Source organism: Echiichthys vipera, assembly GCF_963691815.1.
Source record: "Echiichthys vipera genome assembly, chromosome: 11".
Lineage (NCBI taxonomy): Eukaryota > Metazoa > Chordata > Actinopteri > Perciformes > Trachinidae > Echiichthys > Echiichthys vipera.
The window spans coordinates 12,818,384-12,832,504 of record NC_139836.1 but is presented as its reverse complement, the minus strand read 5'-3'; the positions used below and the strand labels follow the sequence as shown (position 1 = coordinate 12,832,504).

General features: G+C 38.1%; 1 protein-coding gene across 1 annotated transcript in view; it reads left to right on the top strand.

The window, feature by feature from the left end:
• The first annotated feature begins 2,180 nt into the window (after positions 1-2,180).
• tasp1 (taspase, threonine aspartase, 1) overlaps positions 2,181-14,121 on the top strand; it is a 30,757-nt gene continuing 18,816 nt past the window's right edge. The window contains exons 1-10 of the mRNA XM_083922604.1: positions 2,181-2,331; positions 2,970-3,174; positions 3,382-3,449; positions 5,177-5,245; positions 6,201-6,321; positions 7,981-8,065; positions 8,141-8,220; positions 8,380-8,486; positions 11,928-12,047; positions 13,872-13,950. Of these exons, the coding sequence (XP_083778730.1) occupies positions 3,042-3,174; positions 3,382-3,449; positions 5,177-5,245; positions 6,201-6,321; positions 7,981-8,065; positions 8,141-8,220; positions 8,380-8,486; positions 11,928-12,047; positions 13,872-13,950 (862 nt within the window). The 5' untranslated portion in view covers positions 2,181-2,331; positions 2,970-3,041. The remainder of the gene's footprint in view (positions 2,332-2,969; positions 3,175-3,381; positions 3,450-5,176; positions 5,246-6,200; positions 6,322-7,980; positions 8,066-8,140; positions 8,221-8,379; positions 8,487-11,927; positions 12,048-13,871; positions 13,951-14,121) is intronic.

The following is a 14,121-nucleotide window of genomic DNA, read 5'->3' as shown; positions in this document are numbered from 1 at the left end:
ATATGAGCAAAAAAGATTCACAAAAAGTACAATGCACACTCTCAATGCTGCATAAGTATTGGATTCCTGACCTCTGTTTTTCTGTTTGTGACCTCTAATCCCTGCCATAACACCACAATGCAACACAACACAAAAAACTATTTTTTTCGAGAATACATTCCAGTTCTAACTTTCCAGTATACCAGCATAATCGCTAAGATTTTTTTTCTCACACTATCATTAAAAATCAAGCTATATTTAGCAATCTAAAAGTAAAATCCCTGAAGAAATTTAAGTCAAAAGCAACTGGACTTGGTTGTTTGTCTAGGCAATGCCTAAATTAAAATTTCTTTGGTGATAACGATGACCTGGACAAATGAAAATATTCACAGGCTAACAGTAAAATGTATATTTTATTTAAAAGGTTATGATGTGGACAATTTATAGGGTACATCCCGTAAAAAGACGGTTTTCAAGTGTGACTCTGGCTACCTGGCTCCTTGTTACCGCTCTGCACCCTGTGGTCCCAGCTCTCTTCCCATTAATTGCTCAACAGCACAACTCTGTTGAAATGATCCAAAGAATACAACATTACACTGCACATTATGATTAAAGATTCATATTTTTTTTTAAAGAATTGAACTGCAAGTATTAATAAAACATCTTTCATTTTTTTACCATATGGAGCACATCCTATTCTTCCCCCTACCTATTGTTCTGGAGAAAGCAAAGTGATTACTGTGGAGTTGATTTGCAGCTGTGGGACCTTAACTTGCACAAATAAAATTTGTTAATAGAGTTCATGGAAGATCACTTTTTGGTATTTTTGCCTTGTATTTAATCGTTTGTCTGTGTCAAATACCAGGAAACATATGAAAAGATAAAAGCAAGAATGCCATGCAATAAAGATCCATGGCCTGACTCAAACCAGGGATGTCACAGTTATGGTATACGTCTCTGGGGCCTCCAACATGTCCTGTCAATACCAAATAGTCTTCAGATATTTTCAAGTGTAAGTGTCATTTTTAACATTAATGCCTGCATTCCATTTAGGGGAGTCAGTCTCCGTGTCCTGATATTATGTATGCTGGTTTATTGGAATGGCTCCTGAGACGCCAAAATGAAGCTGAGCTGCCATAAAGGAAATAAGCTGGACCTGTGACTTTCCTACTATACGAAATATCGGCTGTAAAAAAAAGTCTATGGTGTGTTTGAGTAATGCTGTGCAGGTGCAGCTACCATCACAGTCACAACTGTTTGATTTGGTCAGTTAGCTTAACTGACCACTGTGTAATTATATTTACACATTATTAATCAATGCAATGAACAGGTCAATGTATTATGGCTGACAACAAGAATAATAAGTTAAAATGTAATAATATCAGTCAAATTAGTAAGTGTACAGACTTGCAGCAAGACAGCTAATGTTAGTGAGACATTTTTAATAATCATATTGACAGATGGCATTATTTCATGTGTTGTCAAATGTTTTATCAGTGATCATGTTAGATCCTTACAGCTAGAAAATAATCTACAAAACGTGTCCACTATTATGAATTGCTTCCTTATCCAAACAATCTGTAACTATTGTAGGCTACATGTTTTTAGCTGCTGACTTTGTATCAGTGGTGCATGTATGTCAGCCTAAAGATAAAAAGGCTGAAATCTCAGGGCAAATAAAACCAAAAATATCTACATGACTATTTATATTATATACTATATAGCCTACTCGATATACGGTATGTCTTTGTCATTTGGTGACTGCCCCTCTGATATTGGTGAGGTTCATATTAAAGCATGTAAAAAAAAATAAAAAATAAATGTGAAACCATATTCATTTTTTCATTTGTGTGTTTACTCAACCATGTAAGATATGCATTGGTGCTGATTTTCATTTGTGAGTTTTAATATTAACTTTATAAATGTAGGTTTTGCTTTGTTTTAGCTTCATGTTTTACGTGTTTCCCCCCGAACACCGTATTTTCATATTTGCGGTGTGCATGTTGTGCATGAATTTTGGCCGTAAAACATTTGCAAATGCAATTTATTTATTTATTTCGTTCGGCAATATTCAGCTTTTATTTTGAACAGCTTCTTCCCATGCTTCGCCCACGTGTGTCAATATTTGTAATGAACGCAGTTCCTTAGCAACGTGTATATGAACCAGGAAGTGCTTTTGTATGCTCTAGCTAACTAGCTGCGTTTAGCTTAGATGAGTAAAAAGCGAGTGGCACCAAAGTTTGTCTCAGTTAGATTTATGAGTCCCGCTATTGTTCATGTATTATAAACACATCCCAGGTAACGTCGTGGTTAGCAGGCAGTTCTGTCGCTAGTAGGAGAGGAGTGCAAATTGTAAGTTGAGATTGTTTTGCTAGTGTGTTAGCTAGCAGTTAGCTAGCAAGCTAACGAAAGCATAGGACTGTTAGCTTGACTTGATATAACTTATTTGTTTATGTAGTTTAACGTTACTTCTTTACTATCAATAAGATGCGTAACACAAACTAAGCAATGTTTGTTAAAATTGCATTTTTTAAACTGACGTGTAACGTTACATTAACAACATAAAGTGTTTAAAAAGTTGATAACGTCAACGTCAACATGGGTTAACGAGATGGGTGATAGTTTTATATGCACGGTTTAAATTGTAGTCCTTCGGATCAGGATTCAGATGCAACATTTGCTACAATGCAGCTTTAAGTTAACTTAAATGCTTGAGTAAGTGTCAGTTGTTCGACAGCTCTGGCCGAATTCATTCCTCTAACCACATAATTGATTGTCGGTGCAATTAACTTGTGCTGTGGTGTTGGTCCAAGTGAAAACCTGTCTCCTCCTTTGTGCCAGTGCCTTTGTGGTCCAGGTGGTATATCTAAGAACTACGGTGCTGCTTTGCAAGAGGCTCTTTACATCTGTAATATCCGTTGAAAAGGTTAAATCATAATTTCCTTTATTACTCCTAAATGATAATTTTTGTGTTTATTTTCCTGTTACAGGCGTGCCAGGGATATGGTTTTCTTGCCACTACCCGATAGGCCATGATAAGCTTGTAAAGTTATGCAGGGGTTATGGAAAGTCTAACTAATTCTGCCGAAGAGCAGCAACCCTCTTCTCCCCTGGCTAACTCGTGCTCCAAAAATCAGGAATCAAGCAAGAATCTAAATCCAAAATGTGTTGGTGGATTTGTTTTAGTGCATGCAGGTAAGTGCACACACCATACGTAACAAGTAGAACTAGGGGCTTATTACAAATCAATTGGACACAGCACCTCATAATAAGTAAACATGATTAAGGGTATTAGTATATCCATCATGCACTTGGTACTCTCCCAATATAGTTTCCTGCCTAGAGCAGGTCAACTATCATGGCTTTAGGTCACATGTTTTTTTTCCTATTATTTGCTGTCAGGAGCAGGATACCATTCTGAATCAAAGGCGAAGGAGTACAAGCATGTGTGCAAAAGAGCCTGTCAGCGAGTAAGTTTATCTAATAAATATGTGTGTGTGTGTGTGTGTGTGTGTGTGTGTGTGTGTGCGCGCGCAAACTAGCAACATAACTTATGTACTGTTTGTACATACAACTTTCTGTTATTCTGCCTGTTTGTAAATGTATAAGTTAAAAAAATGTGTTACATCATAGTAATGGGTTTTAAATACTTTCCGAATGTAGAGCAATTAAAGTAGCATTTTAGGGCTTTACTTAAACCTGCAGTGTGGGACTTTCTTTTTCCCCGTCTGGCATTGAGAGTAATGACACAAACACTGTCCTTGCATACTTATGATGCATGCCTGCAGCTGAGCTTGCGGCATCTCATCCACCCCCAGGAGCGCTCTCTTCATCCTCATTTGATCACTTTTTCCAAAATGGACCTATTTAGGGTTTTCTGTCGTAGCTTCTACCATACTTCTTGCAGCTGCTGTTGCTATGGGCTGCCCCCTTTCTGCCACTTTTAGCTCTGGCTTGTGGAAAAGAAGTTTAAAAGTTTTGTTGTAAAAATCCTCACATCGCCCCTAACACCACAACTTATAACATGACAATGATGTCATTGTCATGTTATGTCACCTTGGCTGTGACTGTTTCTTGCTGATCTGCTGTATTAACCACCATAACATATAAGTCATATTTACATTACTTTAACTATTATTATAATTACTGTTACTTCTGTGGCTGCTTGCATCTCTGGAAGTCTGTCTGTCTGTCTGTCTTTGCCTCGCTCTGTCCATCTGTTCGTCTTTTCTGTCTTTCTCTCTCCTTTTCTTCCTCCCCAACCGGTCAAGACAGATGGCCGTCCTCCATAGAGCTGGGTCTGTCCAACGTTCCTGCCTGTTATAGGGAAGGTTTTTGTTGCCACCATACTTACCGTGGGAATTTTTGGGTCTATGTAAATCATAAATAAATCATAGAGTGTCTATACCTACTCTGTAAAGTGTCCTGAGATAACTTTTGTTATGATTTGGCACTGTAAATAAAATTGAATTGAATTGAATTGAACTCTGGTAGACCGTGAAATACAGAGAGCTTTTCCTGGTGAAGATAGACTTAATCAGCATTGTGTGAACTCCTTTGGCAAGGGCCTGAATGTAACAGACATTCATTTACTGTATTTGTGCAATTCCTGCACTCCAGCTACTTAAAAAAATCTTAGCACCAAAAAAGAAATCTGCTGAGACCTCTGAATCTACAGGATAGATTATTTTTTTCTTTATGTGATAAGTAAATAGAGCAACCTTTTTTCATCGGTTCGATCAGCAAGATAATTAGATTTTCTCGTACACTTTCTTAGAGGTTTGCTCAGGTTGGATGCGCATATACTGCATTATCATTGGGATTCAAATCTGTATTTTGGCAGTCTCCCTCAAGCATTCTAATCTTCTTGTATTGAAGTCATTCCAATTTTCATTTGGCTATATTAAGATCATTTTGCTGTTGGAATGGAAGTCTTTGTTCTTCGACACTCTAAAGCAGTTTCTTAAGAATGTCCTTGCAGTAAATGCACTGTAATGTGATTATGTAAGGGCTAGAAAACAAAAAAGCCCTGAGAAGACAGTAAAGACTCTGATCTGTTCGTATTATAAGAGAGATACATGACTGCCTTATATGAAGGTAGGTAATCAAAGTACTGTACAAACCCAGTGGCTGTATTTGGTGTTTTGACTGGAAATCTGTTGCGCCTTCAGCATGTGCCTCTATCTGTCTTTTCCAGGCTGTGGACCGTCTCAAAGCTGGGGCACTTGCAGTGGAGGCAGTTGCTGCAGCACTCGTTGAACTTGAGGTTGGTTGATTGATCCAAGTTTAATTATATAGAAGTCAACCTTTATTAACTTAGCATTTACACCCCACTTACAAAATGTAGAAGATATGTTTTTAAGGCCCAGATTGAAGTTAACAACAACATTGAAAAAACATTCAGTGAGGATAAGTTAATGTGTCTGTGTTTTATCCAAAATTACTTCATTCTGCTCCAGCCTCCAATGCATGTACACACATCCTGTTGGATGATGTAACAGAATATTTTCCTCAGGTCAGGCTTGGAACAAAGAGTGCACCAACCACTGTATGTATATATGCATACAAATCATAGAAAGTTAGTTTTCATCTGGTCATTAGCAAGGAACTATTCTATATTATATTATATACTACTAAGTATAAGGCATAACACATAAACGATATAAATTTAATGATAAACAAGAAACAAACTTGATAAACAATCCAAAACCTTCCATTTATTAGGTTATAAATAAGCCAAAGCCAGTAAACACAGTAACATATAATTATAAAGGAACTTTGTCTTATTGAGCCTTAAGTACAATTAATTATTGTCCCAGACAAATAACATAAGTAACAATAGCAACAGTGATTCACGATTGGATTGTTATTGTGTTACAGAGAGTAGTTCACCAGTCACAATTTGATGATGTTAAAATATTTTTAATCGTATGGCTTAGCCCTTATTCTGTATTTGATTTTTAGTTGGTGATCAAGTGGTTTCCCTTTGATCAAGCTGTTTTAAAGTATTTAACAAATGTTGTGCCTTTAGCAGGACAGCTGCTGATTTTAAAAGTTAAAACTACAGTAGACAAGGACTTTTCTTATTTGGAAATATTTATACTACAGTACAAACCCTAAAAAGTGAGTCTTTTATTCTTGGTTAAACTGTATTAAAAATGACAGTATGGTTCATTGCAAATATAGTTTAATTTAGACTGCATGTTTTTAATTCTTCTCAGGACTCTCCTTTTACAAACGCGGGCATGGGCTCCAACCTTAATTTGTCAGGGGAAATTGAATGCGATGCTAGTATCATGGATGGGAAGTCGCTGCATTTTGGCGCTGTAGGGGCTATCGGTGGTGAGTTATTACACTTTTTGATATCTATGTAATAATGCTGTTTTGTTGTGGCCCTGATTTCCACTCACCTGGAAGGAATGGCAATGAGTCAAGCCTCTATATGTCATATGTTTTACTGATTTACTTTCTACCATTTCAGAGTTTTTTAGAGGTTCATTATCAATGGGGGGACAAAGATGCTGTTTCTATGTACCTCTGCATACTTCATCTGCTTTACAACAAAAGCTTTTTTTTTGTTACAAGAACTCCTGATTTATTCCAACAACAGCGCATGGGTGACAGCTGGCACTATTGTTTGTTTTTTATCACCACGTCTGCATCATGTAACACTTAGCCATGTAGTTTATGCATGATGAATCAAACTTTGTTAGCTTAGATATAAAAATATATACCTATCAACCTGTGTTTTTCACAAGGTGTGAATAGACTGAAAGCAACCTAGTATTCATAGGTGTGCATGTGTAACAATGAATGAACGTAATGAATGCATTTCACGTGAAAATTAACAAAACAAATATTAGGTTTGAAAAACCATTCAGTTCACCAACCAACTTATTGATTCTACTAAAGGATCATTGGCCTTCATTTATCAATCTTGTGTAAAAACGGGCGCAGATCTGAGCGCAGAATTGGTCGTACAACAGGACACACGTGTGATTTATGAAACATTCGTATCTGACCAAACTCAGTGTACGAATGAGCGGGCCTTGATAAATGCGGCGGCTGAATTTGATCGTCATTAACATGTTACGCCCTTAAATATTCCTGGTTCGGAGGCCTCGCCCACTGAGATCAAACATGCAGAGGAGAAACGCTGGTAGGAAAAGAAAAACGGAGGCAGTCAACCCGAAGCAATGCTCCACTGTGACCCGTGTGCGTGTGCGCGCACTGTTGAACCTGCGCTCCTGCTCTGTAGCGGGGTTTGCCAGCGGGGTTATTAGGTATTCCGTTAGAGGATTAACCTTTGTCACCATCTTATCGAGGGTAGCCACTTACCGAGGAGATGACTTTGGGTCTGCAGTGCGCTTTCCTTTCATTCATTCATCTTCAACCGCTTTTCCCTGTCGGGGTCGCGGGGGCTGGAGCCGAGCTGTTTTGAATTATAAAAGAATCGCGTGTCCCCCCCTGGCCACCTGGCCATCACGTTTAAAAGCGACAGCTTGGCATCACAAATCACCTGTACATTTATCGAGTGGCAGTTTTTGCGATTGATGAATGCGTAATCATTCATGGATGGTGCCTTCAGACGCACAAGAGTACAATCAATTGCTCCAACCACAATTTTTATTTTTTTTATTCGTTTTAAGAATCCGTTTTGATCTGTTCTTAATATGTGACTGCTTATGCTTAATGACAGCTGAGGTTTGTTCATTATTTTCAGCCAGATTTTGCTGTGCTGCACCGCAAATCCACAGGCTGAAATTTGCGTACACGATCTCAGACCAGACGTGAGATTTGATCGTAGCTCCCGCTCACGTCCAAATTGATTAATGCCGAAGTTTGCTTGGAAATGGTCGTATGCACGTTTTTCTGCCGTACGTTTGTTTGATAAATGAGGGCCAATGTGTGTTTCTGCAAAGTGTCTTGATTTGTTTAGACTGTAATAAAATAACACAGAATGAACGGCTAGCCCTGTGATGATTCTGACTTTTCCTTCAGGTATTAAGAACCCAGTGTTAGTTGCAAACCGTCTACTGAGTGAAGCACAGAAAGGGAAACTATCAGCTGGCAGAATACCACCCTGGTGATTATAATGGTTATTAATTAATGTTGTATTAATGTGACTATATGCACTTATTAATTTGTTTTCTTTTGTCAGCTTTTTAGTGGGACGAGGAGCACATGATTGGGCAGTCAGCCATGGAATACCACCATGCCCTTCAGAAAAAATGGCCACCAGTGAGTTTTGTTGCACTCACTCAGAAATATGCTTCATCGAAGAAATGTATTTTCTGTAGCTACAAAACTGAACTGAAACTCAGTGCTCAAAACAACCTTTGGAATTAGTGTGTCAACGTATGTGGTTGCATTAGGTTGAGATTATTATTTTCACCACAGAGTTCAGTTTATCTGCGTACAAGAGGAACAAGCGAAAGATGGAGCTGGCAGAAAAAATGGACACAGGCCATAATCAGGCAAAGAAAAGACGACAATCAAGGGAAAATGTGAGTACTCTGTTAAGATAAGATGAAGTGATTTAATGGCATCATATGTATTTTTCTCACCTGTATCACTTGAGTCAGAATGGATCCACCCCTGCTGCTGATTTCGAAATTCATCATTGAAAACATCCTGTTTTTTCTTTACCCCACACATGCTATAAGGGTTTTAGTTCTAACCATCTAACCAAGGGTCATGGAGACCTAAGCAGGAGCATCATTCGTACTAAACTGAAATGTTAATGCTAATTGGGCTACATTAAAACATTAGACAAGGAAAATAGAAATAGAAATCTATTTCGGCTAAAACAATAAAAAGTAATGTCAATCACAGCAGCGTTAACCGTACTATCTTATTCCCCTATATGGAGAGCAAAGTGATACCTGTGCCTGTATGTAGTACTAAAATTAGGTCTGTAAATGAAACTACTTCACTTTGATTAAACAGTGCTGTTTAATTTACAATCCCATTTCAAAAAGAGTTGAGACGCTGTAAAATGTAAATAGAAACAGAATGTGATGATTTTCAAAACATTGAAACCCCATATTTAATTTTTAATGGCACAAAGACAGCATATGAAATGTTGCAAATGAGAAATTAAAAAAAAAAAATGATGTGCCCATTTTTAAATTTTGGGGCGGCACGGTGATGTTAGCACTGTCGCCTCACAGCAAGATTAAATGATTCGAATCCCGGCTGGGGCCCTTCTGTGTGGAGTTTGCATGTTCTCCCCATGTCTGCGTGGGTTCTCTCCGGGTTCTCCGGCTTCCTCCCACAGTCCAAAGACATGCAAGTGTTAGGTTAATTGATGACTCTAAATTGTCCGTAGGTGTGACTGTGACTATGAATGGTTGTGAGTGTGAATGGTTGTCTGTCTCTGTTTGTCTCGATGTGCCCTGCAATAGACGTCCTGTCTAGGGTGTACCCCGCCTCACGCCCAATGTCAGCTGGGACCAGCTCCAGCCCCCCCGCGACCCTGTTAGGGACAAGCGGTTGAAGGTGATGGATGGATTTTGAATTGCATGCCAGCCAAATGTTTCATAACAGTTGGGACAGGGTCATATTTACCACTCTGTTGCAGCATCACCTCTTTTTCTAACAACTATGTGTTAGAGTCAGTCTCAAGTGATTGGGAAGGAGAGGAGAGGTGAGGAGACCAATTGCAGTCATTTTAAAACTGAAATGTTTTCCCATTCTTGCTTGGTGTAGAATTTCAGTTGCTCAACGGACGAACCAAACACTGGCTCTAGAGAAGGCTTTCTGTGTTTTTACGTTACCTGAAGGCCGTCACAGTTACTACTTCAGTTGGTTGTAATCCGCAACCTTCCCTCTAGATGCCACTAAATCATACACACTGCTCTTTTCAATTCAATATTTAAATTAAAACACTAATTTAATTTCTCAAAATAGTTGCACAAAAAGTGATTTGGGTCTGTCAGACACGACAGGGTTGTTTATTTTCTCATAGCAACAGTTGTCATATAAGCTGATTAAGGTAATAGTCACTTACTACACTAATAATAAAATAAATAACTTCAAATTATTAAGTTCAGACTAAAGACAGTCAAAGGTGAGAGGGCACAGCAGTAGCAACAGTAGGACCATGTGGTTTTCCCTGAAATCACGAGAATCATGCCCTATTCAAAGCTCAACATGTGCATAAAATAAAAAAGTAATAAATAATTGCAAATATGTGTAAACATATCACAGTGATTTAGGAATTTATTGCAATAAAAGTATATATTAACTTTGTAAATTATGAATGTGACTGCATCACTTCTTCTTTCATCAGGCTTGCAGCCCACTCTGCAGATCCCAACCAGCAGTAATGCATGTCGATATATTGCATCAAAGTGAATTTAAAAAAAGTAGGAAACATCAAGTAGAGTGTGCTGTTTTATACAAGAGAGGAAGTTAACAAGTCTCCTCAACTTAGACATCAAAATATATTCTGCCAGTTATGATCTCACATTCTCATAGGGTTATTAAAGCAAATGGTATTACCAGGTTGCACAGATGGTTCCAAGAAACGATTAAAGCGCTGACAAGAGTTCGAGCAAGGTTTCAGTGCCCTGAGCAGCACAACTGGAGAGTGGCTTGATGATGAACTGTGTAGAAAGCATTTAAGAGCACACTCATTCTCATCCACTACTCAAGTTACTAGTAGTGGCATCAGCACAGAATATGACATGAGACTTTATCTTGGTTCAGATGTGAATTGTGTTGAGTAAGTCATGTTAACACGCACAGCCTGATATGCTTCATTGGACCTGTTTTTGAGTATTACTGTTTATTTAGTTCTGTATCATCAATCCTCAATATTAATGATACATCCACAAAGAAGAAAGACTAACAATTAAGATGGATTGTTTGTTGACTCAGGCAAGTGAAATATTGTTAAATGATGATGATTTTTGTGTCAAATGGCTTGTTAGCCTAATGAGTTTAAGGTTGTTTTGACAAAACTGCTTGACCTAATAAAGATTAATATGTTACCATCTGGTGCAATTTAGGCTACCACTGGTTTGAACATAACTGGTTCTCAAACTGTGACTGTTCACACGCATGTCATGGTCAGAGATTTAGTCTGTTTCACAGGGATTTGGCATCAACCTTCTCTTTAATTTTAATACAAACATATAAAGTCAAATAACAGGAAATAACCTATTTTTCATGGGTAACTCATGGGTTCAACAAAAAACAAGTCTGGTTTTAATTTTCATACACAGTGTTCCTTTTATGACCCTTCCTTTTTGCCAAGCAATAAAATCTTTCTATTATTTTCTTCCTGTGTAATATAGGCACCTGTCTCATGATGTGTATAGTAAGTTATAATGTTGTTCTCCTAAAGCATCTCAATATATTTCCAAAGATGCTCTTAAGTTTTACGATCATTTACTGTGAATTTTTTATTTGACGACACTGACACATAAAGAGTGACAGCAGGGTCAGTGTAGCATTCTGAAATTAGTTGGCTCTGGTTTTTGTTGAGATGATGAGAAACACTGCAATCCTTTTTTTAAACTCTGCCTTTTAGTCCAGGGTTTAATGAAGAGCATTAGGTTCTGGTAGTAGTGTATCCTAATGCCATTTTTATACATTTACGTTGTAGGACTCTCTTTATCATGCAGTCTGAGTCATGATGGTTCACGATTAAGTCACTTCCCAAGCAGACTGCAATCAGGAAAGGAAAGCAGCTGATTGAAATCACAACAGCTTATTTTTGATGAGATATGAAGAGCAACAAAGAGTGATTCATAAATTCATGCATTACATTATGAATTTTGGAAACGTCCTAATTTAAGGTGACATCTCTGTTTCCGCATGTGAATATTTGGATTTCCCCTCTCTTATGTTGCCTGTAATGAGAACAATACTTATTTGATAATTTCCATTTGTTTTGTTTGTTTTTTGTCCATGTGTCCCCTCTCCTAACTGTGATACAGGAAAACGGTTCAGGGTGCCTCGACACAGTGGGAGCCGTTGTGGTAGACCTGGAAGGGAATGTAGCTGCAGCGGTGTCTAGTGGAGGCCTGGCCATGAAACATCCCGGCAGGGTTGGACAGGTAGTCAGGCCCTATTTTTCTTTTTTCTCTGTCCATGTCTTTACCCACATAACAATTTCTTAAAATGACACATACAGGATATGATTCAGGCCTGACTTTACTTAAGAAAGCTATTATTGGAGGCATGTCATAGTTTCAATGCTTTTTAAAATTTTCATTTTATATGGTGTACATCTACTTGTAATTTGGGTCAAATTTTAATGATATGCTGGGAATAAAGCAGCTGAAAAACTAAAATTTCCCTGACTAAATTATCTCAATCAAAAGTGGGCCACCTATCAGCAGCATAAACCAGGTTATTTATATTTTAGCTGTTTGTGTTAACACTAAATTAAATCACCTTGTGTAATATGAGAACTTAAATTAGAAACCCCCCCAAAATTAATACCCAACTACAGGTTCTACAGATTTTTATTTTTTTATTTAACCTTTTTTAGTTCATTGTTTTGGTTTTACAGCCCACACATCTTCAGTATGATGTAGTCTCACTGTTCATAAAACTTGTTTTCTTTTTTTAAAGATTATTTTAAGGACTTTTATTGCCTTTTATGATATTGAGCAGCTGGAGAATGAAAGGAAGGGGGGGGATGAAACGCATCAGTTGGATTTGAACCTGTGCCGCTGCCAAGGACTCATTCTGCATAGTGCGCACACTCTACTGGTTGAGCTAGAAGTCACCCCTAAAAACTGTTTTCTGCAGGCAGTATTTTTCACACAAAACTACGATGACATTCAGTCCATTCAATCTATCTACACTGACTGTCTCCGTCCTCAGAACCAGCTGTCTGTCTGTCAGCAGCAGCAGCTCCTGAGGAGCTGAGAGGACAACAGCTGGCCAAACTGTCTGCACCAGCCTGACTGACAGAAGAAATGTACTGGACAAAAATTGTTTTTATGGAGGCTCCATAGGAAAGAATCAGCACTGATTTTATGTATTGATTCACTGATTTTATTTCCCCACCACCTGTAACAACGGCAAGCTGATAGCGACATTAGGAGCCTTGATCAACTATTGCAGATACTATTTGCACTATTAGTATCTGCAGGTAGAGACTTAGCTTCACTTAGTGCGCCAGAGGAAAAAAAGGAATGCATCAAAAGGCATCAATTTGTCCCTTATGACAGATTGCCCTTTAGACTACTCAAGTGGCCTCAACACAATGCCAATGTAAAGAGGACGACTGAATGTATAAACAGGCAATATCTTGCTAACACATTAACCACCAACAATGTCATTTGGCGACAATGTGGCAGGGCTGTGTGTTTTGCAGATTTCATGTCCTCTAGTGGCCAAAAATGAACTCAATCAATCATTTTTCAATGGAAGTCTGAAATAAGCAGATAAGAGTTATTGGTGAGCAGCTGTTACCAAAGAATCCCCCCAGCTTTCTGTGCCCTCTCTTTATTTTAACCTTATGCATTAATCCAGCATCACTGCTTTTTGATGTACGTAACAGAGCTAACAGGAAAACCAATAACAACTAACAATGGCAGAACAGATTTAATGAATCCCTAGGATTTAGGGCCTTGAACGCATCAACAATCAGTTAAAAAAAACAACTAAAGATCAGATTAATGTTGTGTTCTAGTGTATTTAATCATGTGGAAATCAGGCTGAAATGACCACCCCACCCTGCAGTGTAAGTTTTAAATTCTTGCATTTGGTCATGAGCATGCCTTACTCAAAGTTATTATTTGAGAATTCATGATCTTTTTCATGATCTTTTTCAGTATCGTGAATTCAAAACAAAAAGGTTCAGATTCAAACAACAGCAACACTCCTTTGCATCTAAAATCTTTGCATCTTTCCCACTCTTTTCTCAGGCTGCACATTATGGATGTGGCTGCTGGGCTGAAAACGCCTGTAAGATGAACCCCTACTCTACAGCAGTGAGTACCTCAGGTATACCACAGCACACTCTCTACAACCTACTTTGCAGTTGTGAATATGTATATGTGTTGCCGTGCGTATATGTGTGACTTTTCCCTCTCAATGTTAATGTTTACCACTAGCCTGCCTTTTGTTTGGAGATTATATGAATTAGAAACAGATATTTGATGTGAGCCTCTCATT